Source organism: Mus caroli, chromosome 16 (assembly GCF_900094665.2).
Source record: "Mus caroli chromosome 16, CAROLI_EIJ_v1.1, whole genome shotgun sequence".
Lineage (NCBI taxonomy): Eukaryota > Metazoa > Chordata > Mammalia > Rodentia > Muridae > Mus > Mus caroli.
The window spans coordinates 14346987-14372113 of record NC_034585.1 but is presented as its reverse complement, the minus strand read 5'-3'; the positions used below and the strand labels follow the sequence as shown (position 1 = coordinate 14372113).

The 25127-nt window shown below is 45.6% G+C and overlaps 1 protein-coding gene across 2 annotated transcripts in view; it reads left to right on the top strand.

Annotated features, from left to right (window-relative positions):
- Positions 1 to 25127, top strand: part of Dgcr2 (DiGeorge syndrome critical region gene 2) — a 50601-nt gene that overhangs the window by 13815 nt on the left and 11659 nt on the right. Inside the window, exons 2-6 of one of the 2 annotated variants that reach the window (XM_021185478.1) lie at positions 5310 to 5432; positions 17794 to 17916; positions 18778 to 18988; positions 20045 to 20121; positions 20451 to 20627. In XM_021185478.1, coding sequence (XP_021041137.1) covers positions 5310 to 5432; positions 17794 to 17916; positions 18778 to 18988; positions 20045 to 20121; positions 20451 to 20627 — 711 coding nt within the window. Of the gene's footprint in view, positions 1 to 5309; positions 5433 to 17793; positions 17917 to 18768; positions 18989 to 20044; positions 20122 to 20450; positions 20628 to 25127 lie in introns of both variants that reach the window. The other variant, XM_021185477.2, reaches the window with a different exon arrangement.

Sequence of the window (25127 nt, the reverse complement as noted above, 5' to 3'; positions counted from 1 at the left end):
GAAAAGTCACTAAGATACCTGGCCAGGTGGCCTCTGAATTTATTCAGCTTCAGGTTTAGTTGAGTACTGGCCACCCTAGCCAGGACTTTGCTGGAGAGACCCAGCAGTGGGCCATACTCTGCAAAGCCCTGAGCTCTGGTTCCCCTTTGCTTAGGGGACCTTTTCAGAGCATTCTCCTCTTCCAAGGTCATTGCTAGCAACAGAACACTCAGGACTTGAGTAACAAGCAGTACTTGAGTGAGTTCTTCTCAGCCCCCAGGACTGCCAGGAATGGTCACCTTCATGCATATCAGAACAAGGAGTGTCGCCTAGCAAGATATGGTTATAGCCATATGGTCTGGAGCTGAAGCTAGTCTTAAGATGGGTTTCTGGTGCCTCTTTCTATACTAATCTCGCATACCATCCCAGGAAGCTGTAGGGGCCAGGTATGTGACAGTGACCAGAAAGGCGCTACAGGATTGCAGAGTTGCAGAGAGTGCCAAACCAGGCCCAAGAAGATTCTTGGGGCAAGGGTGTAAATGTCCCTGGGCTCTCATGAAAGCACAAATGGTACTTTTGAAGGTGGTGGGAAGTGTAAACATCACAAAGGTCTGGTCATGGTTGTCCTCCCTTTCCTGGCTCTGTCCTCCCTGGCGTGTGTTGGACAAGCACCCTGATTTTTCCCTTCATTGGCAGCTGCAGTCCTTCTTGAAGTCAGACCATATTTTATGAAACTGCTAGGCTCAGTCTTAACTTAGACGGCTCTGTACTATTGTGCCTTTCCCTACTGCCATGCTGATTGTAGGATTGCCCTAGGCAGTGTTGTGGTGGCTTAGATATTGGCCTATCCCAGGCCTCATTCAAGTTGTTCTTCACTCTTAACTTAGAATGGGATCTATTTTGTATGTTAGTTATCTATTGTTAACAGTGGTTATGTCTCCTCTTGATGATATCCACAGGAAAAACTAGAATAGTGTGGCCAAATGGAAAAGAGGTCCCTCCAGATCCCTTCAGATCCTTTCTGCTCTGCTGCTGGTTTGGAGTGTGATCCTGGAAAAAATACCTTTTTTTCTAGAAGCTTGTGGTATAGACTGAGAGCCTTTGCAAAGCCTGCTAGGACACAGCTGCTAGAGCAGGATGATAAGCAAATGACAGACCTGCAGAGACCACTCTTGAGGCACAAGTTGTGCATGACCACTTCGCCACGAGTCCTCATTGTCTCAGGGCACTCAGGTGGACATGGAGAGAAAGTATTCTAGCCAGGCGATGATGACGCATGCCTTTAATCCCAGGACTTGGGAGGAAGAGGCAGGCAGATTTCCGAGTTCAAGGCCAGCCTGGTCTACAGAGTGAGTTCCAGGACAGTCAGGGCTACACAGAGAAACCCTGTCTCAAAAAAAGAAAGAAAGAAAGAAAGAAAGAAAGAAAGAAAGAAAGAAAGAAAGAAAGAAAGAAAGAGAAAGAGAAAGAAAGAAAGAAAGAAAGAGAAAGAAGAAGAAAGAAAGAAAGAAAGAAAGAAAGAAAGAAGAAAGAAAGAAAAGAAAGTATTCTAGATTTCCTACAGACATTTGAGACAGCTCAATTTACATAATTTAAAATGAGGCTAAATCTTGCTGACAGAGAAGGTGATTCTAGAAAAAGAATCTTATCGCTAAGACTTAGAAATTCCTACAGACACAAACTACAAACTCTCAGTTCGCACCCACAGAACAATGTATTAACCTCTCCAAATAACCCATTGTAACACATATAAGTTATTATAACCAAGTAATAGTCTGCTGAATGAATAGAGCGCACTTTCTCTCCATCCTTCAGCTGATGCCTATGAGCTGCTTCCATAGTAAGTGCTGATGTAGACTTCGGTGCACAACTACCTGTTAGAGTCTCTGCCTTCAGTTCTCTTGAGTATATGTCTATGAGCGAAATTGCTAGTTGATATGTTAATTCTATGTTCCATGGATGCTGAATCATCTCTCAAAACTGTAGTAGTAGTCTAAGGCTCATTCTCTACTCCTTGTCAGGACACTTTAAGAAATAGTTCTGTTCTAGTTGTTCTAGTGCATAGTCCTGTCTCACTGTAGTTTGGCTTGTGTACCTCTGATGACTAATGTTGCTGAGCATTTTTTCATGTGTTTATTAGTGAATCATATTGGCTGTCCTAGTGTAGATCAAGCTGGCTTTGAACTCACAAAGATCCACCTACCTCTTCATCCCAAGTGCTGGGATTAAAGGCAATTGTTTCTATTTCTTTGGAGAAATAACTACATGATTTTTTTAGATTTGAGTTGGGCAGTTGAGTTTTTACATTGTTACAGGAATTCTTTATATATTCTGAATATTAGTGCCATATGTGATACTGAATTTAATATCCATTCAGTGGGTTATTTTTCTGGTCTTTGATCGTGTCCTGACCATAAAACTCTGTGAAGTCACCATTATCTGTTTATTCTTTTTTTTTTTATCTGTTTCTTCCTTTTTTTTTTTTTATCTGTTTATTCTTTTGCTGACTGTTGCTGTTGGTCTTATATCCAGGACCAGTCCCCTATTTTCTAGGTTTTTTTCTTTTGTTGATTTTTTTTTTTTCGAGACAGGGTTTCTCTGTGTGTAGCCTTGGCTGACCTGGAACTTACTTTGTAGACCAGGCTGGCCTTGAACTCAGAAGTCTGCCTGCCTCTGCCTCCCAAGTGCTGGGATTAAAGGCATGTGCCACCACCGCCCAGCTTTCTAGGATTTTATAGTTTTAGCACTTATGGTAGAAGTCTTTGATCCACTTTGTGGTAACTTTAATTTTTTTCAAAACCTATTTTTAATGATGGCTCTTATATACTCTAACTTTCCTTTTAGCCCACCACCTACCAGAGGTAGTGGGAAAGAATGGATAATGGGGAAGTGGATCTGTTTAGAAAGGTTCTTTGGAGTAACTCCTGTCTGTGTTGTCTGGAAATCATCAGTACAGTTCACAGGTTAGCAGGCAGTGGCAGCTTGATCCACTCACAAACACTTCACAGATACACCAGCAGTCCAGTTTGGTAGCATCAGGATACCAACAGTGGTGACGTGACCTAGCAGAGACAGCCAGGCCTTAGCACAAATCAGCAGGAAAGACTAGGAGGAGTGCCAGAAGTTGTGCCTCTCTTGGTGAAGCAAAGGTCAGTGAAGACAAGGGAGACTCACAAGCGTTATATAGCTAGCTCTATAAGCAAGCCCAGCTCTGTCTCCATCACTGCTCCTCATGTTCTGTTTATACCCTCCAAATATCATGTGCCCTACCTGCCTCCTTCACGGTTGTAGATCAGTATGTAAACTCTCAGCTACTGCTCTTGTGCCATGTCTGCTGCCATGTTCCCTCCCCACCATGGTGGTCATGAAACTGTAAGTCCCATTAGTGCTCTCCTATAGATATTGCCTTGGTCTGATGGAAAAATAACTCAGAATGGAAGAAAGGCTCAGGTTTTCCGAGGCTCCAGCCTGAGATCTGGTGACTCTGCCACTGTGGCTTAAAAGCCTGGACAGCAGAGACCTGTGGAGGCAGGTTGTCTCCTTCCCACTAAGCCATCTTGTTGGCTTCTTGCTCCCTTCTTACGGTCTTTTTCTTTGTTTCTTGGTTCTGATGCTCTACAGGGACACCCCATCTCCGCATCGTGTTCTCTTCTCTTGTTAGTAGGTTTGTTCTCTCCGCAGTTTCCACATCTCGACTTCTCATGTTTAGTTTAAGATTCTTGAGCACTTGCCAGGATATTAGTGTTTTGAAATGCCTATTTATTCTGTCATACATACCATGTCAACTTTATTTTATTTTATGTTTAAGATTTCTTTTATTTGAGGGCTGTAGAGGTGGCTCAGTGGTTTAGAGTGCTAAATCCTCCTTTTGATCCATTCTCTAGACATGTGAGGGCGTATGTGAGCCTTTATGAGGGAATCAGACCCAGGGCCTCCACAACAGACAGTGCTCTTAACCAGTAACTCATCTCTCCAGCAACCCCCNCCTCCTTTTTTTTTTTTAAAGGAAAACTTTATTACATTTAAACTTTTTGTATGTTGGGAGTGTATTATGTGTTTGGTGCATATGTGGGAGTCAGGGAATGACTTGCAAGAGTCAATTCTTTCCTTTTGCTATGTGGGCTCCAGGGATCAAACTCAGTCATCAGACTTGCCAGCAGGCCAGCTTACCCACCCAACCACCCCACTGACCCTCATATTCTTTGTCAAAAGATGAAGCCTTAAGTCCAGTTCCTAATCTTGGATAACATTCTCTATAAAATGTCATTGTGGCCTTAGGAGATATCTCAGTCAGTAAAGTGTTTTCTATGCAAGCATGAGGGCCTGGGTTCAATAGCTAGCACCCATGGTACATATTTACTGTCTTGGGTGTTTGGGGAGGCAGAAACAGGCAGCCCTGGGGCTTGCTGGCTAACCTTACCCTAAACAGCCATCTCAGGTCAATGAGAAACCGTGTCTCCAAAAACAAAGTGGACAGCGCCTGAGAAGAACACAATAATCCAAACAACAACAGCAGACAACCTGTATGGAAAGTGAGACAGGCTAGGGCTTAAGCTCGGGAGGGTGCTTGCCCTCCGTGCACAAGGCCTGGGCCACCAGTGTGCTGCTGTGTATCTGGGCCACATGGTGAGAGCCTGTCTCCAAAGGAAAGGGGCATGAGGGGAGAGTAAAGGGAAAGTCAACACAAGGGAGGAGTTGACACTGGGCTCTAGTGTCCTTGCTGCCTCCTCTTTTGAAGCTTGTGTTTTGCTGAGTTTGTTTAGCATTTTTATCTTGTCAGAAGCCACTGCCAGCTTTACCTTACTCTTCTCATGTTACTGCCTTAGTAACCTGGCTGCCTGCAGCATCCTGATAGATAAAAGTGAGGGATCTCAGCCTGCAGCTTCTGACAGCTGGCTTTCCAGGGTCTTGAGTGGCCTCATCTGTTCACACATCACCTTGACGAGCCCTCTTGTAAGCTCTTATTTCCCTGCAGTGTTGTTGCTGTGACACCACATAGAACATAATAAAGTGTTGCCTTTCTAGGAAACCCTATTCAAGTTCCACCTTTTAAGAAAGGTATTCCAGAGTCCCTTGGCTAGACATGGTTCTGTCCTTCACCTTATTTTGGCATGCCATTTAAATGTTCTGTATATTCTGGTGCAAGGTTATAACCATTCTCCTCTATTTTGGGAGCATGCTCAGACCCTGCTGAGGAAGCAGTCCATGGGCAGCTCACTCAGCTCCTAGACTACTTTCCCAGGGCTACGATGATGTGGGCAGAGCACCTCCCTTCTACGTTTCTGCTTCTATGCTACTTCCTCAACAGCCTGTTACTCTTTGTTCTACAGAGCTTCGGTGCAACCCTGGGCAGTTTGCATGTCACGGTGGTACCATCCAGTGCATACCCCTCCCCTGGCAGTGTGATGGCTGGGCAACGTGTGAGGATAAGAGTGATGAAGCCGACTGTCCAGGTGAGTGAGTGGGTCCATCTGTCTCTTTGCCATGGTCTCCCACGGGGAAGGAGTGTGATCAGGCAATCCATGTGGTCTGTACACATTGGAAGGGCAGTGTGAGTTGACCCACTCTTAGCTTTTTAAAAAGTGTTGACCATGATCTAGAACTCATGATCTAGAACTCATGAGTTAACAGCACTGGGGATTTGAGGTACTATTAGCCCTGGACTCACAGAACCTTGAGAGGGTATGTGTGTGTGCTCACTGGCCCTGGGTATCAGTGCCCACTGAGGCTTGACTAGTGTAAACTGTAAACTAGCACTGTGCTTATTTCCCTTGCCCAGGCGTTCTCTGGGAACGTGGCACTTGGAGATTTTCTCATGGCCAGTTATAAGCTCCTAAAGACACAGACTGGTTTCTACCTCAGCACCCTGATGAATTTAAAGCACCATGAGTAATAGCATTCATTCCATCCATAGGTCAGGTCGTCTTGTGATAGGTGGGAGGGGCAGCATCCCATGCACGTGTGTTCATGTCTGGGTGGCGTTGTTGACACTGATTGCACATGCACACAGTGACTCAGGATCCTTCAGGATTCCAATTGAAGCCTGTCAGCAAAAGGCATGTCATGTAATAGAAATAATACGTTTTCTCAGTGAGAAATTACTCCACACACTTAGAGGTGAAGGGAAGCTCTTTACTTAAGCACCTGATCCACTGGTCTAATGCCCAAATAACAGTCACCTCCCAACAGAAGAGCTTATATACACCTCAGGCTTATGCATTCCACATAACACTGGCATCCTTAAATCTCTTTTGGGTCCTGGCCCCAGGCTATACTTTGAATACTTTGTAAACAGAGACAGGAGGCTGCAAATCTGGCTTAGCTTGGGCAGATAGATTTACATCGTGAAGATATTATTTATTACCAGAATTATTTAAGTACATCAGTGTGTTCTCTTCTAAATAATTATTACCCAGAGTCGTCCTGCCCTCCAGACAGAGTTATATTTTCCCTGATAAGAGAGCACTGGAGACTTTATGGCAGGCTGATAGATAAAACTTAATGATGGGTGTGATCCTGTTGCAGGAATCTTTGTAGAAAAAGCACTGATACGAGTGAGTGTGAGCAGAGGAAATGTCTGTCATCCATGTGGGTCCAGTTTGCATTCTCAGTTTCCTCTAAAACCACGAGGTGGGGCAAACAATCAGGCAACATTACCCAGAGGTATAGATGACATCAGGCAGTTAAGAGTGACAGCCCATCACAGGAGCACATTTTGTTGAGGAGACAAGTGAGATCATGCTGGGCAGGCAAGTCGGCAGCACAGCAGTACTCAGTAGTCGGCATCTAATAATTAGTCTTCTCCACTTTATTCCACTTTAACTTTGTACTCACCCCCCCAGAGTTGGCTGCTAGCGTTCTATTTCTTTTTCCCTAGATTTATTTTATTTATTTGTGTGTGTATGTGCATGGGGATCATGGAAGAGGGAATTGATCTCTTGGAGCTAGAATTATAGGCAATTGTAAGCTGCCTAACATGGATGGACACTGGAAAGTGCTCTTAATCCCTGAGCCTCTCTCCAGCCCCTAGAGGTAAGTCTTCAGTATGCAGATCGGGGCAGAATGGATGACTTTTACTAAGTTATGCCATCTCTTTTGTCATGGCAGTGACAACCTAAGGGCTACTCAGTCCTGCTGAAGAGACATTTATATCCTAGCATCCTAAATTCTCATATCTCTAACAAGCCTGTTAGCATACTGCTTTTCTTGGGGTACTTTGGCTAATTTCCACTTGGGGAACTCAGTGTCTTCTGAGTAAATCTATTAATTAATAAGTCCTTTAGAATACCAATTCTGTCAATTTGATGAGTCATACTACAACTCAAGAATCACAATCTTAAGCTGTGTGTGGTGGTGCAGACCTTTGATCCCAGGACCTGGGAGGCAGAAACAGACAAATCTCTGAGTTTGAAACCAACCTGGTCTACATAGTAAGAAGCTGTTTTTTTGTTTGTTTTTTTTTTAAAGAAAAAGGAACCTGGAACTGGCCCGGCATTGGGAACCCTTTACTATCTGGCATAACTCTTCCTTGCCAAGCTTTTATGTCACTGCTGTCTGTAGCAGCTCATGTGCTTCCTGTGTCCATCCTGGTAATTCCTTGATGCATGTGTCCTGGTTTTCTTGGAATTTCTTTGTTCTGTCCCTGCCTGGATCAGCAAGCCTTCCTTCAAGACTTGTCTCAAATGCCAGATGCCATAGTGAAAATGTTCCTCTGTTCCTCTGGCTGAATCACCTGATTTGTCCTCTTAGCACATCTAGAACAGCGGGTTAATTCCCACTGTTAAGGGGCCCATTTTGCATTTCTCCCTCAAGGTCACAAGCTCTAAGAATATGAAGACTTCTCTCCCTGGATGGGCCCTAACCTTGAGGTCTTTCTCTCCCTGAATGAGTCCTAGACTGAGTAGAAAAGGTATACTGTAGCTCCTAGAGGCCAAGGGTGGCACAACCTGGGTCAGCCTGCAGGGTTTGTTTGTTTGTTTGTTTCACTAAAATAGAGTTTCTCTGTCTCAGAACTTGCTCTGTAGACCAGGCTGGCCTTGAACTCAGAGGTTCACTTGCTGCCATCCTCCTACCTCTCCATGCCCCTCCCCCCACCCCTTACCCCCCCCACACACAAGGAAAGGTATGTAATATGAATTAACAGATAAGCTTTGCACAGTTCTTTGAAGGGGTTCCAAAATAAGATGCAGAGTTGAGCCAAGTGCTGTACCTGTGGCCTCAGCTACTCAGAAGGCTCAGGCTGGAAATACTTGAGTCTAGGACTTGAGACTTGGCACCAGAGTGATGTCTCATTTCTGATAAAGAGATGGTCTGCTGGACAGTATAGCAGGTAGGGCAGAGTCCACATCCTGACCTTCCATCCTCAAAGATCTAATGGTGGTAGCCTGGTCAGAACCCTCTAGAACCAGGGATGGCCCTCTAGAACCATCCCTCTCTGACTTGTTCCTTGGGTCAGCCGAGAGAGAGTAGACTTCCCAGCACTTGGCACCAAATGCTGGTGAGGACCAGTGAGGCCACACTGGAGGCCTCTCTCCATAAGGCTGTTGAGAGAATAAGGCCTGTAGGGATGGCCTTTTGGAGAACTTTGTGAACGATCAAATGGTTCTTGATTTCCTTCAAATGAAATAAGCTTATTGCTGCGCTGAAAATGTCTTCTGCCTGTACATTAACTTATGCAGCGCTTCAGAGGTGCTGCCACTGACTGTGCTAGCTGTGGTAGCTGTGCTGTGGTAGCTGTGCTGTGGTAGCTGTGCTGTGCTGTGCTGTGCTGTGCTGTGCTGTGCTGTGCTGTGCTGTGCTGTGCTGTGCTGTGCTGTGCTGTGCTGTGCTGTGCTGTGCTNCTGGAGTGGTAAGCCACAAATATACTCATCTATAGGTTTGCCTTAGTCATGCTGCTTTTATTATAGTAATAGAAAAGTAACTAAGAGTTTATTCTCCTGTGCTGTGCTGTGCTGTGCTGTGCTGTGCTGTGCTGTGCTGTGCTGTGCTGTGCTGTGCTGTGCTGTGCTGTGCTGTGCTGTGCTGTGCTGTGCTTGCTCTCCCAGAGATGCTCGCTCAAGCTGAGACTGGGTCTGACTTCCCTTTCAGGCCCTGTGGCCTGGCACAGAGGAGGGTTCGGCTCCTTGCTGTTGTAGATTGCTGTGCTTTTAGAAGTCTAATGCAGTGGAGTAGCCTTTCCCAGCTCTGAGCATAACATGTAGGCATGGCATGTCTGGAGGATTGAGGACTGAGCCACAGTAGGGCTCACCTGCCTTGGCCTTCACTAGCCTCTCTTGCCCGCCCTGGCCTCACTCAGCCCCCATGGCTAGCTAACTCTTTTCCGGGAGCTGCAGTCACTCTGCACTGGCCATCTCTGCCAACCACCAGTGACTGCTCCACAGCTGTGCTCGCTCCCTGCCCCCTGCCCCCACCTGAGTAGCCATGAATGGAAAACACCAGACAATATTTAAAATCAGCTAGTTGTCACAACCGCTAGGCACGGAATCTATGTCCTAAACTCATCAGCTATTCTATATTAGAATTCATTCTGTGGTGGAGGCCACCACCAGATCTCATAGCCCCCAGTCTGTATGATTTCCATCTTCTTGGCTCCACAGCCTGGCTGGAGCCTTTCTCTATGTCGCCTCCTTTTTTTCCTGGGACCTGGAAAACCTGTCTCTATATCTTCCCCCAGTGATTGGCTTCTGCCGTCTTCATTTACACAATCAAGTTACAGTTAAACACAGAGCTACACAAGTACGTACTCTAAAGGCTGGGTAAGATGTTGCTTACATACCTGAGGTTGGCAGAAATTAAGTTGTCTATAAAACTAGGTGTTGGAGTTGTGATGACTCCGGACTCTCACTGTTGTTTGGGTCAGGTGGATAAATGGACCCACCTGCTTTATAAAACAAGTAATGTCTTCTGTATCAGGCCATTCTCATGATCTAGGATTCTTATTTGGGAGAACTTTGGAGAAATTCTTTTAGCATTTCTTTTACTAATATCTTAGAAAACAACTCACATGATAAAATGTTTTGTGCCAATGACAGAAAATGGTTTAGGTATAAGTATCAACATGTATGTCAGTAGACAAGAGTAAGCTGACAGAAAACTGCAAACAGTGACGTGTAGTTATGGGTCATTCTGTGCTTTAGCGGATGAGGTGAGCTGCACGAGACTTATGGCTCAGCGGCAGATGGCTCCTCCAGAGTTACTCTTGGGCCTTCCCTGGTGGGAAATGAGGAACAGACACGGGGGAGGAGCAGGTGCTGTGAGCTGAGCTCATCAGGTGAACTTTTGTTCATTATTGTATTTCACTTATGCGTATAGCTTTCATTCTTTGGAACGCTGATGTAGATATTTGAGGAGACAAAGTTATGTTGCTCAGACTGGTTTCAAACTTTTAGGCTCACAAGATCCTCCTGCCTTCGGTCCAAGTGTTGGAACTATAGACATGTGCGCATCATTTTTAAAGAACTGCAATAGGAGCAGAGTGCGAGCTGACTTAACCTAATGGAGCAGCTGTAGCGTGGACCTCCTGAGAAGAGCAATGAGAATGCACTTCCCTGCAGGGTTCCTGAAAATTAAGAGGCGACAGGCCCTGGCAGGGAAATGAGTTAGGACTGCTGAGAGTCTCAGCACCACACCCTTCTTTGTGCACACTGCACAGCTGACTCCTCCCACCAAAACGTCATAGGTGTATTTTCTAGTCCTGTGCAATCCAGTGGTAATATCAAGTCCATAGCAACAGGTAGGAGATAGGTACCTGAAAGGACCATTTGGGATGAAGATGTGAGGGAACAATACAGTATGCAGCAATTAAAGGCTACAGTGCACACCAAGAATTGAAAGCATTGGTGGCTGAGCCTGTAAAGTGGCTGCAAGCTGAGATTCATCTGGTCCTTTTTACTTGTTGAAGAGCTGATTGCATTCTCTTTCTGTTAGAATTTGGAGCCACTTGGACACACATAGGGAAGAATTAAGAAGGAATATCTCAGACAAGATCAGAAGAGTCTTATCTAGAGATAAACAGGTGTGTCATAGGAATAGCCATAATAGAATGCTCTCAGCTAAAAAGCTGGGCCTCATTCAAGTTCCCTCAGTCTGGCTTACCTAGACTATCTTCCTCTTAACCATGAAAAACAGTCACTACTTCGGGACTCTAGGGATGATTAAGAGGCTTGACACAGCCTTCTAAGCCTGGAGAGTCAGAACGTGACTACCTGAGGGAACTGCGGTGTGTGAAATAGTGGTTAAATTCAGGATATCCTGTTGTATAACAGGATACATAGAACATTCAGGTACCTAGAAAAAAGCATAGCTTGCAGTAATCCTGCAATGGAGATAACCAGTTATTGATATCTTAACTCAAGGAGTAAAAGAAAACTTTAAAAATACATTCTGGCAGGATAGTGGTGGCACATGTCTTTAATCCCAGCGTTTGGGAGGCAGAGGCAGGTGGATCTCTTGAGTTTGAGGCCAGGGCAGCCAGGGTTACACAGAGAAACTGTCTCAAAAAGCTATGCATATATACATATGCATATATATATATATTCTGACTTAACAAAATGGCAGTCTAGGAAATTCTAAGTCCTCACTCTGCCACAGAAACATTCCAAAGCAGCGACAGGCTGGACAAAGAGACTGTCTACCTCTGAGAAAGACTTGGAAATGTGCATCTCCCAAGATTAGGACGAGACTGTGCTGAGCTGCTGTGATGCTTACATACCCAGGCTCTGCTCCTGGGAAGCTGAAGCAGGATTGTCAGTTCAAAGCTTTCCTGGACTACAGAGCAAGACCTTGTCTCAAAAACAAACAAGCAGAAAGGACTAGAAGCACAGCTGAGTTGGTAGACTTTGTTTGATCCCAGCATTGTGTGAACTAGGTATGGTTATATATGCTTGGAGTCCCAACACTGGGAAGATAGAGGTAAGAGGATCAGAGGTTAAGGCTAGCCTTGGCTACATAGTTTAGACCAATCTGACCTCACTCTTAAGTTTTTCACTGGGATACATGCGTGTATACATGTTGAGACAAGGTCTCTATGTAGGGGGCAGATGGGCTATGTACACTAGGCTAACCCTGGACTTACAGAGATCCACCTGCCTCTGCCTCCTGAGTGCTGGGACTAAAGGTGTGCACAAGTGTGCCCAGCTCAATATTGTTTTTATTTGTGTTTACTCCACATGGTTCCTAGTGTCCACCTCCAGCCTTATGTGAAGTATCCCTAGCTGGATAGGGCTCCCTGAGAAACTGCTGCCAGTTTCTCCTGATGATGTAAACTGGCAGATGGGAAGGTGCTATGCAAAGTAGAGTGCAAATATTCTGAAAATGAACGGGCCTGCACACCTGCAGGGGTCTGGGGCCAAGCAGTGGTGGTACACACCTTTAATCCCAGCACTCGGGAGGCAGGGGCAGGCGGATTTCTGAATTCGAGGCCAGCCAGGGCTACACAGAGAAACCCTGTCTTGAAAAACAAAACAAAAAACAAACAAACAAACAAAAAATGTTATGGTTGGGATTACCACAACATGAGGAACTATGTTAAAGGGTCACATTAGGAAGTAGAGACCTGTTGCCTGAGGGAGTCTTTCAGAAGGGAGATGAATACATTTAAAAGTACTGTGTGTGAAGGGCTGGAGAGATGGCTCAGCAGTTAAGACTGCTCTTCCAGAGGTTCTGAGTTCAATTCCCAGTAACCATATTGTGGCTCACAACTATCTGTAATGGGATCCGATGCCCTCTTCTGGTGTGTCTGAAGAGAGCAACAGTGTACTCACATACATACATACATACATACATACATACATACATACAGTAGTGCATGTGGAAAACAGGAAAAGCTTACACATCAGCACTGGCAAGACGAACAAAGAGATCTGAGAAGATCTTTTAAAAAATCATCTCACACTGATTCAAGCTCCCACCAAGCCCTGCTTAGTAGTTCTCTTCTCTAGCACAGGGCAAGTCTTCAAAGACTGAGAGAGATGGGTGCTTTTACACAGACAAAAGAACGTGATCTATCTCTGTAGAAAAACAGACAATTTTCTTTTTTAAGGCAATGTTCATTTTATTTATTTTAAGTAAGTATGTAAGTAAGTTGTTAATTGGTTTTTTAGCACAGGGCTTCTCTGTGTAGCTGTGACTGTTCAGGAACTCACTCTGTAGACTAGGCTGACCTCAAATTTACAGAGATTCCTCTGCCTCTGCCTCCGCCTCCTCTGCCTCCTCTGCCACCTTTGCCTCCTCTGCCACCTCTGCCTCTGCCTCTGCCTCCTCTCCTCTGCCTCCTCTGCCTCTGCCTCCTCTGCCTCTGTCTCCTCTCCTCTGCCTCCTGAATGCTGGATCAAAGGCATTGCCTGGTGGCAATGTTTATTTTTATTCTTTGGCAATTTCATGCATGAATATAATAAATTTCAGTCCTTACCACTCTGTTTCATGCCTCTCTTCCCAGGAAGCCCCCTTTTTTTTTTTTTTTTTTAATTTATTTATTATATGTAAGTACACTGTAGCTGTCGTCAGACACTCCAGAAGAGGGCATCAGATTTCGTTATGGATGGTTGTGAGCCACCGTGTGGTTGCTGGGATTTGAACTCAGGACCTTTGGAAGAGCAGTCGGTGCTCTTAACCACTGAGCCATCTCGACAGCCCGGAAGCCCCCTTTTTATTTTTATGTCATTTTTGTATAAGAAATACAGACTTTAAAATAATATCTTAAATGTGTGTTGAAGGAACTAAAGGAGAATATGGGCAAAGACTTAAAACAAACGAGGAAGCAGGGGTTGAGGCTATTTATTGCTCAGTGGCAGAGTGCTTGCCTAGTGTGGGTTTCTGCCTCCTGCGAAGCTGACAAAACTGAGAAATCCTAGACCCAGTTGACCACTCAACACCTGTAATCTCAGTATTCAGGAGGCCGAGACAGCCCCATATTACAGAGTGAGACTATCTCAAGCAATAGAAACATTTCCCCCAAGGAAGATGGCAGGTGACACTCAGGCACAGTCCTAAAAGAGTCATAGGCCCCCTGTAAACACTCGAAAACACAGGGCAGTTAGATGGAGAAGCCTAGAGAAACACTCTCTCCTTGCTGGGTTTCAGCCACCCTACAGAGCAGAAGAATTCTGTTGTGGTGGTTTGGCCACCCAAGAGCTAAGTGCATGGTACTACAGGATAAAACCTGTTAAGTAGAATCCTGTGAGAATGTGGGAAAGAAAACTTTAAAATCAGATCTGCACAGTGCTCTGCCAGCTGAAAGCCTTTGGTGGGAACCAAGTATACATGAGAATTTGCACAGATTCCAAGCAGTCCAAGCAGCACACAGGACACTGGCAAGAGCAACTTAGAAATATGGCCAACATTCACATGCAGCACCTGAAGAAAATCACAGGGATTTGGCCTCCCATTTGAGACTTCACTATCATGCAGAAGAAAGCAGGGAGGGAAGAACAGTTGCAGAAAATCGATTGTAGAAGAGTAGGAAGAAGCCTGAGAAGGAAGGCAAGAGACTAGAGGGGATTCACAACCAGCCCTGTAGGTTTCCAGGGTCTGTCTCTACCCTGTACGCTCCCTCTTTATGTAATACCCGGTCTCTAGGAGACCAGTCCTGGGTTCTTTTCTCTCCCCCCCCTCCTCTCCCTTTCCCTTCCCCCCCCCTCCCCTTCTCCTTCCCCTTCCCCTCCCCCATCTCTCCCCTTACTCTTTGCTTTTACCAGAACACAGTCTCGCTGGATTCCCAGGGCCTTGTGTCTTGGCTTGCTGAGATGGGACTGTTCTCTCAGTGTATTTTCTCCTCATGTCAGTCTACCTTTGCTAAACCTCCCTCGTGCTCCCACCTGCTTTCTTGCTGCTATGTTTCTGCTTCTGCTGTCTCCTCTGCTTTCCATCGTCCCAGTACTGATCATCAGGCTGTGTGTATTGGGGGTGGGGGCATTCTTTTTACTTTTCTTTCCACTCATGTCCACAGTGACATAAATATACAGTATTAACAGTGTCTTGAATTAGCATTTAAGAGATGATTGTTTGGGGAGGAGTTGTTGCTCGTGTGTGTGTGTGTGTGTGTGTGTGTGTGTAGGGTTTGTATGTAGGTTTTTTCAGAAGGTGATGACTTTGTAGTTGACTGTTTTCATAGAGGGTTTATCCTGTGTACTTACTGTTGTCCCAGATAGAGTCTGCTAATGGAGCTTCACACTCTGAACACCAGAATAGCAAAAGCAATACTTCAGCTCCTATTACACCTACTTTTCCTCAAGAAAGGTGACACAATAAAAGTTTAACCGGTAATCTAATTTTTTTAAAAAGATTTATTTATTTATTATATGTAAGTACACTGTAGCTGTCTTCAGACATTCCAGAAGAGGGCATCAGATCTCATTACGGATGGTTGTGAGCCACCATGTGGTTGCTGGGATTTGAACTCAGGACCTTTGGAAGAGCAGTCGGTGCTCTTAACCACTGAGCCATCTCACCAGCCCCCAGTAATCTAATTCTTGATTCCAACCCCAAACACAAGTAGAATGAAGGTTCACAAAATGGCTCGGCAAGTAAGTAAATGCTTGCCACTAATCCGACAGCCTGAGGCTAATCCCCAGACCCCAGGGGTAAAGAAAGAACTGAGTCCTAAAGGCTGTCCTCTAACCTACACACAATAAAACTCTCAAAGAAAACACAAATGCCCTCACGACACATTGCATTTAAAATGCACAATCCTTGAATCAAATCCCCCAGTGACAGTGACTTAGATGAATTTCCAAATAACTTGAAAGTATGATGAAACTCTTCAAGAAACTAAAGAGTGAATTCAAGGAGACAAAGATGAGTGAGACAGGGAAGTCAGTGCAGAATGAAAATAGAGCAAAAAGAGCAATACTGAAAAAAAAAAACCAGCTAAAATGATAACAGGAAATAAAAGTTTAGGAAGGCAGATGACAAGCACACTGGAAAGCCTCACTGGTAGAGTGGACCACAGGCAAGCAGAACGTCAGGACTGAAAGACAAGGGAAAGACTTAGTGCATCACTCAAGAACACTAGTCAGATCTTAAACACATACAAACGGCACGTGCAAGGAACACTGAGAAAGCCACATCTACAAATTGTGGGCATGGCCGGAGACGAAGGCCATGGCAGAAGCATAGAAAATATTTTTAGTACAAACAACAGAAAATGTCCCAAGTCTAGGAAAGGTGAGCTCCATCCAAGTACAAAAGATAGAATAAGGAGGTGTGTGGCCTTGTTGGAGCAGGCATGATGCTGGGGGAATGCTTTGAAGTTTGAAAAGCTCACTCCTTCCCGGTTAGCTTTTTCCTCTTTGTTTCTGGCTTGTATTTCAAGATATGAGCTCTTATCTACTACTCCAGCACCATGCCTACCTGCCTGCCTGCTGCCATGCTCCCTGCCATGATGATCATGGATGGACTCTTAACCATCTGAAACTGTAAGCCCCGATTAAATACTTTCTTTTACAAGTTGCCTTGCTCATGGTGTCTTATCACAGCAGTAGAAAAGTAAGCAGACATCCCTCCCCCTTTTCCCTCTTTATTTTTTCTATGTGAAGATGGAGCTCACGGTCCCATGCTCACTGCCCATGCTGTACTGCCACTGACCTCATCCCAGGGCTTTTAAGGATTTGCATAGAAAAAACAGGAGACTTAAGAGAGACTTGATGTGGGCTGGAGAGATGGCTCAGCAGTTAAGAGCACTGACTGCTCTTCCGAAGGTTCTGAGTTCAAATCCCAGCAACCACATGGTGGCTCACAACCACCCATAATGAGATCTGACTCCCTCTCCTGGTGTGTCTGAACACAGCTACAGTGTACTTACATATAAAATAAATAATAAAAAAAATCTTTTAAAAAATAAAATAAAATAAAAATTAAAAAAAAGGAGAGACTTGATATAATAATGGTTGATACATTTTAACTTTTAAACTTTAAATATTTTACATTAACTATTGTTTCATAATGAGAGGATTGAATTCTATTAAGTAAAAATAACGTAGAGCCCAGGATAATAACAGAATTGGGTATCTAGAGAGGAGCAGCCTGTTAGAGTCAAGGAATCACTCATAGGTCATCCTTGCCGCTTCTTCAGTCTCAGGCCAGCCAGAGTCTGGTTTGATCTTTCTGTCTGAGGGCAGCCATGCATGCCTACTGTCCTACTATTTGGCTTCATCTTGTCCTCATAGAGATGGAGTGGGGATGGGGTGGGCCTAGGAAGTCATATTGGGTCTGGTGTCACCTCACTTCGTTTAGTCACTCTTCTTTGTGAGGGGAAAGAAATGACCTGAAAATTGTTAGATCATTCTGTATAAAGCTAGAATGTTCCTCCCATCTTCAGCCTCCTATTTATACTTTCAACCACGCTTTGAGATCTTTTGCACACCCGGACCTGTGCTAGGTGCTTTGTACCCTGAGGCACTGGCCTGAAGGTTAACAGCCTCGGGATCTACAGGCCAGTGCACAGACAGGTGTGTGGTAGAAGATTGCGTGCGGTAGGTTTCCCCTGCACACTAACAGGAGGTTCCCAGGCTGGGGAAGGCAAGCCTGGACGTTAGGAAGCGTTGCTTCTCTGGGTACCCTGAAAGATTCAGGCAGCGCTGAGGATTGGGAAGCAGGAATGGCTGACTTAGGGTTATGTAAAGAGTGCCTGTAAAGGACAAAACCTATTCATAATGGCAAGAAAATAAAAGGTATGCTTCACCAGAAACAAGAACAGAATGTGACTCCTGATGTTACTCCCCACCAGGCCTTTCCAGCACTGAGCTCAGTGCTGGCAAACCAACAAGTTGTATCTTAGCTGCTGCTAATGAGCTCATGGCATACTTCCTTTGCTTTCAGAAGTGACTGGAGAGTCCCGTCCTTATGGGAAGGAAACTGTGGATCTGCGGCAGGGGCGAGCCAGAGGAGGCGACCCCACACACTTCCACACAGTGAATGTGGCTCAGCCTGTGCGCTTCAGCAGTAAGTTGCAGACCTGCCCTAAGGCAATGCCCACTAAAGTGTTTGTTAGCCCACCTTGAGTTTGCTGTCTCACTCAGCTCTGGAAGATGCTAAGAGGACACGAATGAGGCTGCACGTTGGCCTGCCAAGGGTATCCAGCTCCCAAGTGGTAAAGGAGACTTGGTGCCCACGTTAGCCACCCTGCAGGCTCCCAACACACCTCACAGCTTCTACCCTTGCATGGAGCTATAGTTGTTGGTCTGAGTGAAACTGAGTGAATGTGGGGATGTGTAAGCAGATGTGAGAAACTTGCATTAAATGCTGCCCCATCCCTACCCTCAGAAGTGTGTCCTGTGTATACTGAGCCGTACTGTCTCTTCCAGGAAGCTCCTAGTCCCCGTGCATTCAACTGTGCTTACCTAAGGCATGAACAGTGAGCGCACAGTGCTATCCAGCTTGCCATCCTCACACACAGTATTGTGTCAACATGCCTCCGATGTGGTCCTGTGTCTTTGTTAATAAATCAGTCACACATACTTCAAACCTAAACATGAGGATTGGGTTGATGAGATGGCTGTTCCAGGAGCCTTGGGTTTGATTACAAGCGTCCACATGGTACCTCACAACCATCTGTAACTTCTAACTCCAGGACCAGGGGTCTGACACTCTCTTCTGGCCTCTGCAGGCATGGCATACACATGGTATACAGATCCATGTAGGTAAAATACCCACATTCATAAGATGTAAATAAAAACACAAGCCCTAGTTCTCCAAGGTGATTCTGAAGTATAACTGTTGTTGACACAGCACATGTAATTGCACTTCTGAAATCATGATCCTAATTTGGGGGACAACTCCCCTTCCGTTCTTCATGCTTCCTAGGGAAATGCCCAAGTGGGTGGCACCACTATGAAGGCACAGCCAGCTGCTACCGGGTCTACCTCAGTGGAGAGAACTACTGGGATGCCGCACAGACCTGTCAGCGTGTGAATGGCTCACTTGCTACTTTCTCCACTGACCAGGAGCTGCGCTTCGTCCTAGCCCAGGAATGGGACCAGCCAGAGCGGAGCTTCGGCTGGAAAGACCAGCGCAAGTGAGTCCTGGGGTTCAGAGTCTATTCACTGCTGAGCACTCACTGGCAGACCACACTTGAGGAAGGCAAATCCCCATCAGTAGGAACAGGTAGAGTTTGGCATCAAGATGGAAGTTGGGGGCTTATGAAAGGAGGAGGACAGGGCCTTGTTGATTTCCCTGTGTATACAGCCGCACTTGGTGACTGTGGCTAGAGTATGCTAGCCTGCATCGTAAGGGGCCACTTCATGTGGGGCTCTGGGCATAAGAAGGGCACACAGGCAGGTTGGGAGTGCCTTCTGAGAAAGGGAAGACTCTCACTTCTGCTGTAGGCTTCCTGGGGCCCTGCTTATTAGTCTTCCCTTTCAGAAACCTTAGGCCTCCAAGTGCATGTGCATAGCACACTGATAGGCTCAGGGCATTGGCAGGCATATCTCAGGCCACCTGCCCAGAGCCTGCCTTCTGAGCTCTAGGCCCTGCTCATCTAGAGGAGACAGAAAAGTGACAGCCAACTTAAAGGCTCAGTATTTGAGGGGCTCGTGTTTAGAGAAGAGGAATGTTCCAAAGTCCTCACTGTGCTCCTCCGAAAGCTGTACCATGGGCTCTCTCCATGCTGGAGGGGTGGAAGCTTGAAAGGGTAGCCAGGTGTCTCCCCTTCTCTAGAAGGAAGCACAGTCCTTTGGGTCCAAACAATGGTGAGTGTTCACTGCCAGTCACCTGCTGCCTCCTGACAGTGGCATAGCTGTCATTCTGACCATGGTGTCAGAATAACAGGATCATGGTGACCTAAGAGGCAAGTGGCCAGAGGGCCATTTCAAGATAAACTTCAGTTATGTCATGTATGGCAAACCAGCTCCTTATGGGGCTGAGCCAGGAGAATTAAAAGCTCAATTCTAATCTACCCCTGAAGGAAGAACTCGTTGTGGTGTGGGAGTAGAGTGCTTGCTTTGCAAACTTGAACCCCTGGGACCAGGAAAAGGCAAACGTCCTCAGTACTCTAAATATACACATGTGTACACACGAGGTCGTCAATGGCTGTTTACCTAGGTGCTGAGGCTTTCCCTTATGTCTCCTGCAGGCTCTGGGTTGGTTATCAGTATGTCATTACTGGCCGGAACCATTCCTTAGAAGGTCGCTGGGAAGTGGCATTCAAAGGTAAGTATCGTGGGTGTTAAGTTTAAAACAGGGAACTGCCCTGATTCAGAAGATACTGTTGGAGTCTCCCTGCCTCCTTTCACCGAGTGGGACAAGGCGAATGGAAGTGGGGAGGAGTTACAGAGAAGGCCCCCTGGGCCAGCATGCTGCCCTGTGGTCAGGTCCTGTGTTTCCAGGGCCTTCTCTAGAGCTGCAGCAGCCTCTAACTTTTGGCAGTCCTCCAGCCCTGTGATTGGTGTCCTATTGACACTAGGACCTCCTGGAGGACTGTTTGTGACAATCTGCTAAAGTTTTGGCATGTCTGGCCTCACCTTTAGTCTCCCTTACAGGCTCCCCAGAAGTGTTCCTGCCCCCAGACCCCATCTTCGCCTCTGCCATGTCTGAGAATGACAACGTGTTCTGCGCCCAGCTCCAGTGTTTCCACTTTCCTACCCTGAGGCACCATGACCTCCACAGCTGGCACGCCGAGAGCTGCTCTGAGAAGTCTTCATTTCTGTGTAAAAGAAGTGAGTCAGCCTCCAGTAGGCGCCAACCTCATGGTGCTTTGAAGTAGAACCACCCACCTTACCTCTAGCTCTGTGGCCCAGGCAGCCATAGAGCAGTTCTTGACCCCTGGTTCCCTTTCCCCTGCCAGGGGAAATTCTTGCTTTATGGCTTCAGTGTTCTCAAGACATTGAGTGAGAACAATGACCTGGGGACTTGGGAAGCCTGTGGCACCTCTGCATTGTCTAGGGCCTTAGTAACTGTTGAGCTGGGTTAGTAACTTAGTTCCTCTTGGCTGCCTGCATTGCGTGAATTCTCTTCCCTAGCATATGGGATTGGGAGTCTCCCCAGCCCTTTGCCAACACATCCACCCAAGTATTACATCAAGGGTTCAGCTTACAGTATAGACACAAGCAAAGCTAGGACTGCCTCTCCTTCAGCCAGTCCTCTGGGAGTGCTGGGGAGCAAGATTGGCCTTGACAGATGCTGACAGATGCTGATACATGGTTCAAGTTAGGTGCGTCCTCAGCTGTGTTGATATTCCCTCCCTGCCCCACTTTGTTACAGGGCCTATTTTGACCCTTGCTCTCTGTCAGTTTGTGTCAGCACCACACTCCAAGGAAATGTCAGGTCAGGCTGGCCCTCCATATCTGGTGTGTATTTCATCTCTCTCTCTGCCTCTTGCTCTTCTGGGCCTTCTCTTCTATACCAATTTTAGGGCTTTTCTTGGGGCTTTTTTTTTTTTTTAACTAGTTCTTGTAGTATGGGATTCTCTTACATGTCTGTACATATAGTTTTGTGACTTTAGAATCTTACTCCTAGATTTCTTTACCTCTTCTTGCTGAGGTCTCCACTGCTGTGTTGATTAGGAGTACGGAGCATGCGTTAGTGGGTCAGCATCAAGCTTAATGATTTCTTCAGGGTTTTGAACGTGTCCTGAACAATAAAGCAATTGCTTTTCTGCTCCCGCTTGTCCAGGAGCATTCATGCCACAAGCGTATACTGTGTGGGTGACTGTGTGACTGGAGGCCTCTCTGGTTTCTGGAGTTATGTGGGACTCCTTTCCTTAGTCTTACCACTTGGTTCATTTTTTGTTAGACTTTGTTTTGATCTAAGGTTTCTCTGTGTTGTCTGTGCTGATCTTGGGCATCCTGGCACAAGCTACTGTTTCAGCCTCCTGAGTAGCTGGGCCCTCAGGCTCTTGTCATCCTAGCTGACGTCTAACCACCCTCGTGGGTTTGTGTAGCTTACGTTGCTGAATTTCATTTGCTGAAACTGAATTTCACATTTTTTTATAACTCCTAAAAGTGAGCCGGCGCTGGTCCATTCCTGTTCTGTACTCTCCTTGGCTCATACTTCTGTTGTTTTCTAAGTGAAGTTCAAGTTTATTATTACAACTTTTTCTTCATAATTCAGATTGTAAACTGTGAAGAAAATTAGCTTTCCACAATAAATAAGTCAATGATTGGCCCTAAACAGTATCCCCAAGGACCATGACATGGCTCGGCAGGTAGAGGTGCTTGCTGCTGAATCTGACAACCTGAGTGCAGTACCCAGGACCCACTTGGTAGAGAGCCACCTTCCTCAAGTTGTCTTTTGACCTGCACACCTGTACCATGGCACATACACACACACCACACACACACAAACAAGTAAGTAAATGTAATTTGAAATTTTAAAAAAGATCTTCAGATAAAAATGAAAATATCAAATAGAGATCCAGTTATCAAAATGAAATTACTAAACATATTGAAAGTTAACAGTAATTTATGTAGAGCACATAAAGAATCACATTCTGCTGGGCACAAACTATCAGTCCCGACACTAGGAAGGCTCAGGCAGGCGGGTCTCTATCAGTCTCGACACTAGGAAGGCTAAGGCAGGCAGATCTCTATCAGTCCCGACACTAGGAAGGCTCAGGCAGGCGGGTCTCTTGAGTTCTAGGCCAACCAGGGCTACACTGTGAGACCTTGTCTCAAAACAACAACAAGCCGGTCGTGGTGGCGCACGCCTTTAATCCCAGCACTCAGGAGGCAGAGGCAGGTAGATTTCTGAGTTCGAGGCCAGCCTGGTCTACAGAGGGAGTTCCAGGACAGCCAGGGCTAAAAAAAAAAACCCTTTCTCAAAAAACCAAAAAAAAAAAAAAAAAAAACCAACAACAAAACATTTTGCCTTTATTAGAAAGGCATTAAGTTTTTTAATACACCAATTTGTAGCCAGGTTGTTTATCTTTAATGACTGGCGATGCAGTGCTGGCCCAGCGAGTCTTTTCTTCTGAAACAAAAAGTGCAAGTAATCAAGAGGCAGCCAGAGACTGCAGCTTAGCTCCAAAAGTGCTTGCAAAAAACAAAGGAAAAACCCAAAAACCCCAAAACCCTTGGGCTGGGGAGATAGGGGTGGACAGCCAGGGAGAGCTGAAATGGGGGGCACTTGCAGGCCAGGGGTGTGTGCAACTCCATCCTTCCCTCTGCTGTTTTTTTATAGTTTGTCTTTTCCTTTTAAAAATGTTTTTATCATAAAAAGTATAGACTATAGCCAGGTAGCGGTAGCTCACGCCTTTAATCCCAGCACTCGGGAGGCAGAGGCAGGCGGATCTTCAGGTTCAAGGCCAGCCTGGTCTACAGAGTACAGCCCGGTCTCACGACAGGACAGCCAGGGCTACACAGAGAAACCCTGTCTTGGAAAAACAAAACAATCTGAGTGGTATCTATCGAGCTATTTATATATTATTAAATCCCATCAAATTGTATATAATTGACTAATATGCAAAATATCAGGATACAAAAAGAACTAAACACACTTCATATTTAATTTACATAAGCTGAAAATTCTCAGTCTGAAGTAAAGCACAATGGTTTGTCTTCTCCATCAACTTACCAATGTATTCATTACACATGCCTTTACTGTTTCACACCAGATTCAAATCTCAGTACCAACCATCCAGACATACCAGGTCATTAGGAAGATTGTTTCTTCTGTTTCCCTAACCTTAATGACTATGAAGTCAATTTTATGACATGACACAAGGTTGTGATGGCATGCTGGGTCCAGTCTCAGTGTGGAAGCCTGCACTGATGCTCTAAAGCCCCGTGTGATAACTGGGCTCCAGCCTGTCGCTGCTCATTTCTCCAGCCTCAGCCTTACATCTACAGCTCTGTTCAAGTCACTGCAATCTATGCAGGCAATGCCAAAGTCCCTGAAAATGGCTCAGGACAGTATTCCTATAAAGAGGACATCTGACCTGTTGGGAGTTCTGAATTATTTCATCTTTAACTTCAAGATAGGTTGTGTCATATCAAAGTCCAGAAGAAAAAATGATTTCACATGGCTGAAGACAAAGCTCATTGGTTAAGACAACGCACAGCTGTACAACGCACAGCTGTACAATGCACAGCTGGCCATGTTAGCGGAGTCCCAGCCACCTGTAACTCAACTCCAGAGAACCAAGTGCCCTTTCCTGACTTCCATAGGCATCCGCACACATGAACATGTACATGTAATTAAAGTTAGGTTTTTGTTAAAGTTTCAGGTCCTAAGAATCTCTTTGAAAAAAAAAAAAAAAAGAATCTCTTTGAATGTCAATGGAAAGATTCTTTTTGTGTGCACACATGTGTGCACATATGCACATATGTGGAGATCTGAGGACAACTGTCAGAAGTGCATTGGTTTTTCTTTTTCTACCATGTGGTTTCTGGAGATTGAAATCAGGTCATCAGCTTAGAAGACAAATGTCTTCCCTAAGATTTTTTCTTTTCTAAAGTTGACTCCAGTATCCTGTTGAATCCAGTCTGAACTGTCCTCATTATACTAATTAAATTCTTTCACCAGGTCTGGGCAGATGTAGCTGCAGTACTTGAGTGCCTTAGCAGTTGGCATGAATTCTTTTTTTTTTTTGGTTTTTCGAGACAGGGTTTCTCTGTGTAGCCCTGGCTGTCCTTGAACTCAGAAATCCGCCTGCCTCTGCCTCCCGAGTGCTGGGATTAAGGGCGTGCGCCACCACACCTGGCTAGTTGGCATGCATTCTTGCAGGTGTCCTCCTGCGCCATCTCTCAGCAGTTGTTGAACACAGGAATCCTGTCCTGTGATGAGTCCTCCTGCACCATCTCTCAGCAGTTGTTGAGTACAGGAATCCTGTCCTGTGATGAGAATGAGCTCGCACAGCTCCCAGTTACATACCCTTGCACCTCTGCGACAGTGCGGTGGCTCCTCCACTTTGTGGTACAGCACTCATGAGAACCCATTCTCCTACATGTCTTGAGTTTTAGAATGTAGCTAAAATAAGAACAGCCTGTATAAGCTTGGAGCATTAAAAGACTCAGCTATTATTCCAGCAGTCTAGTCCTTTTTCCTAGTGTTAGTCAGATGAGATTTAACAAAGACAGAGCAATGGTCTTCAAGTTCTACCCTTTAGTGCTTAAAGATCACATAACCCGGGCTGGTGAGATGGCTCAGTGGGTAAGAGCACCCGACTGCTCTTCCGAAGGTCAGGAGTTCAAATCCCAGCAACCACATGGTGGCTCACA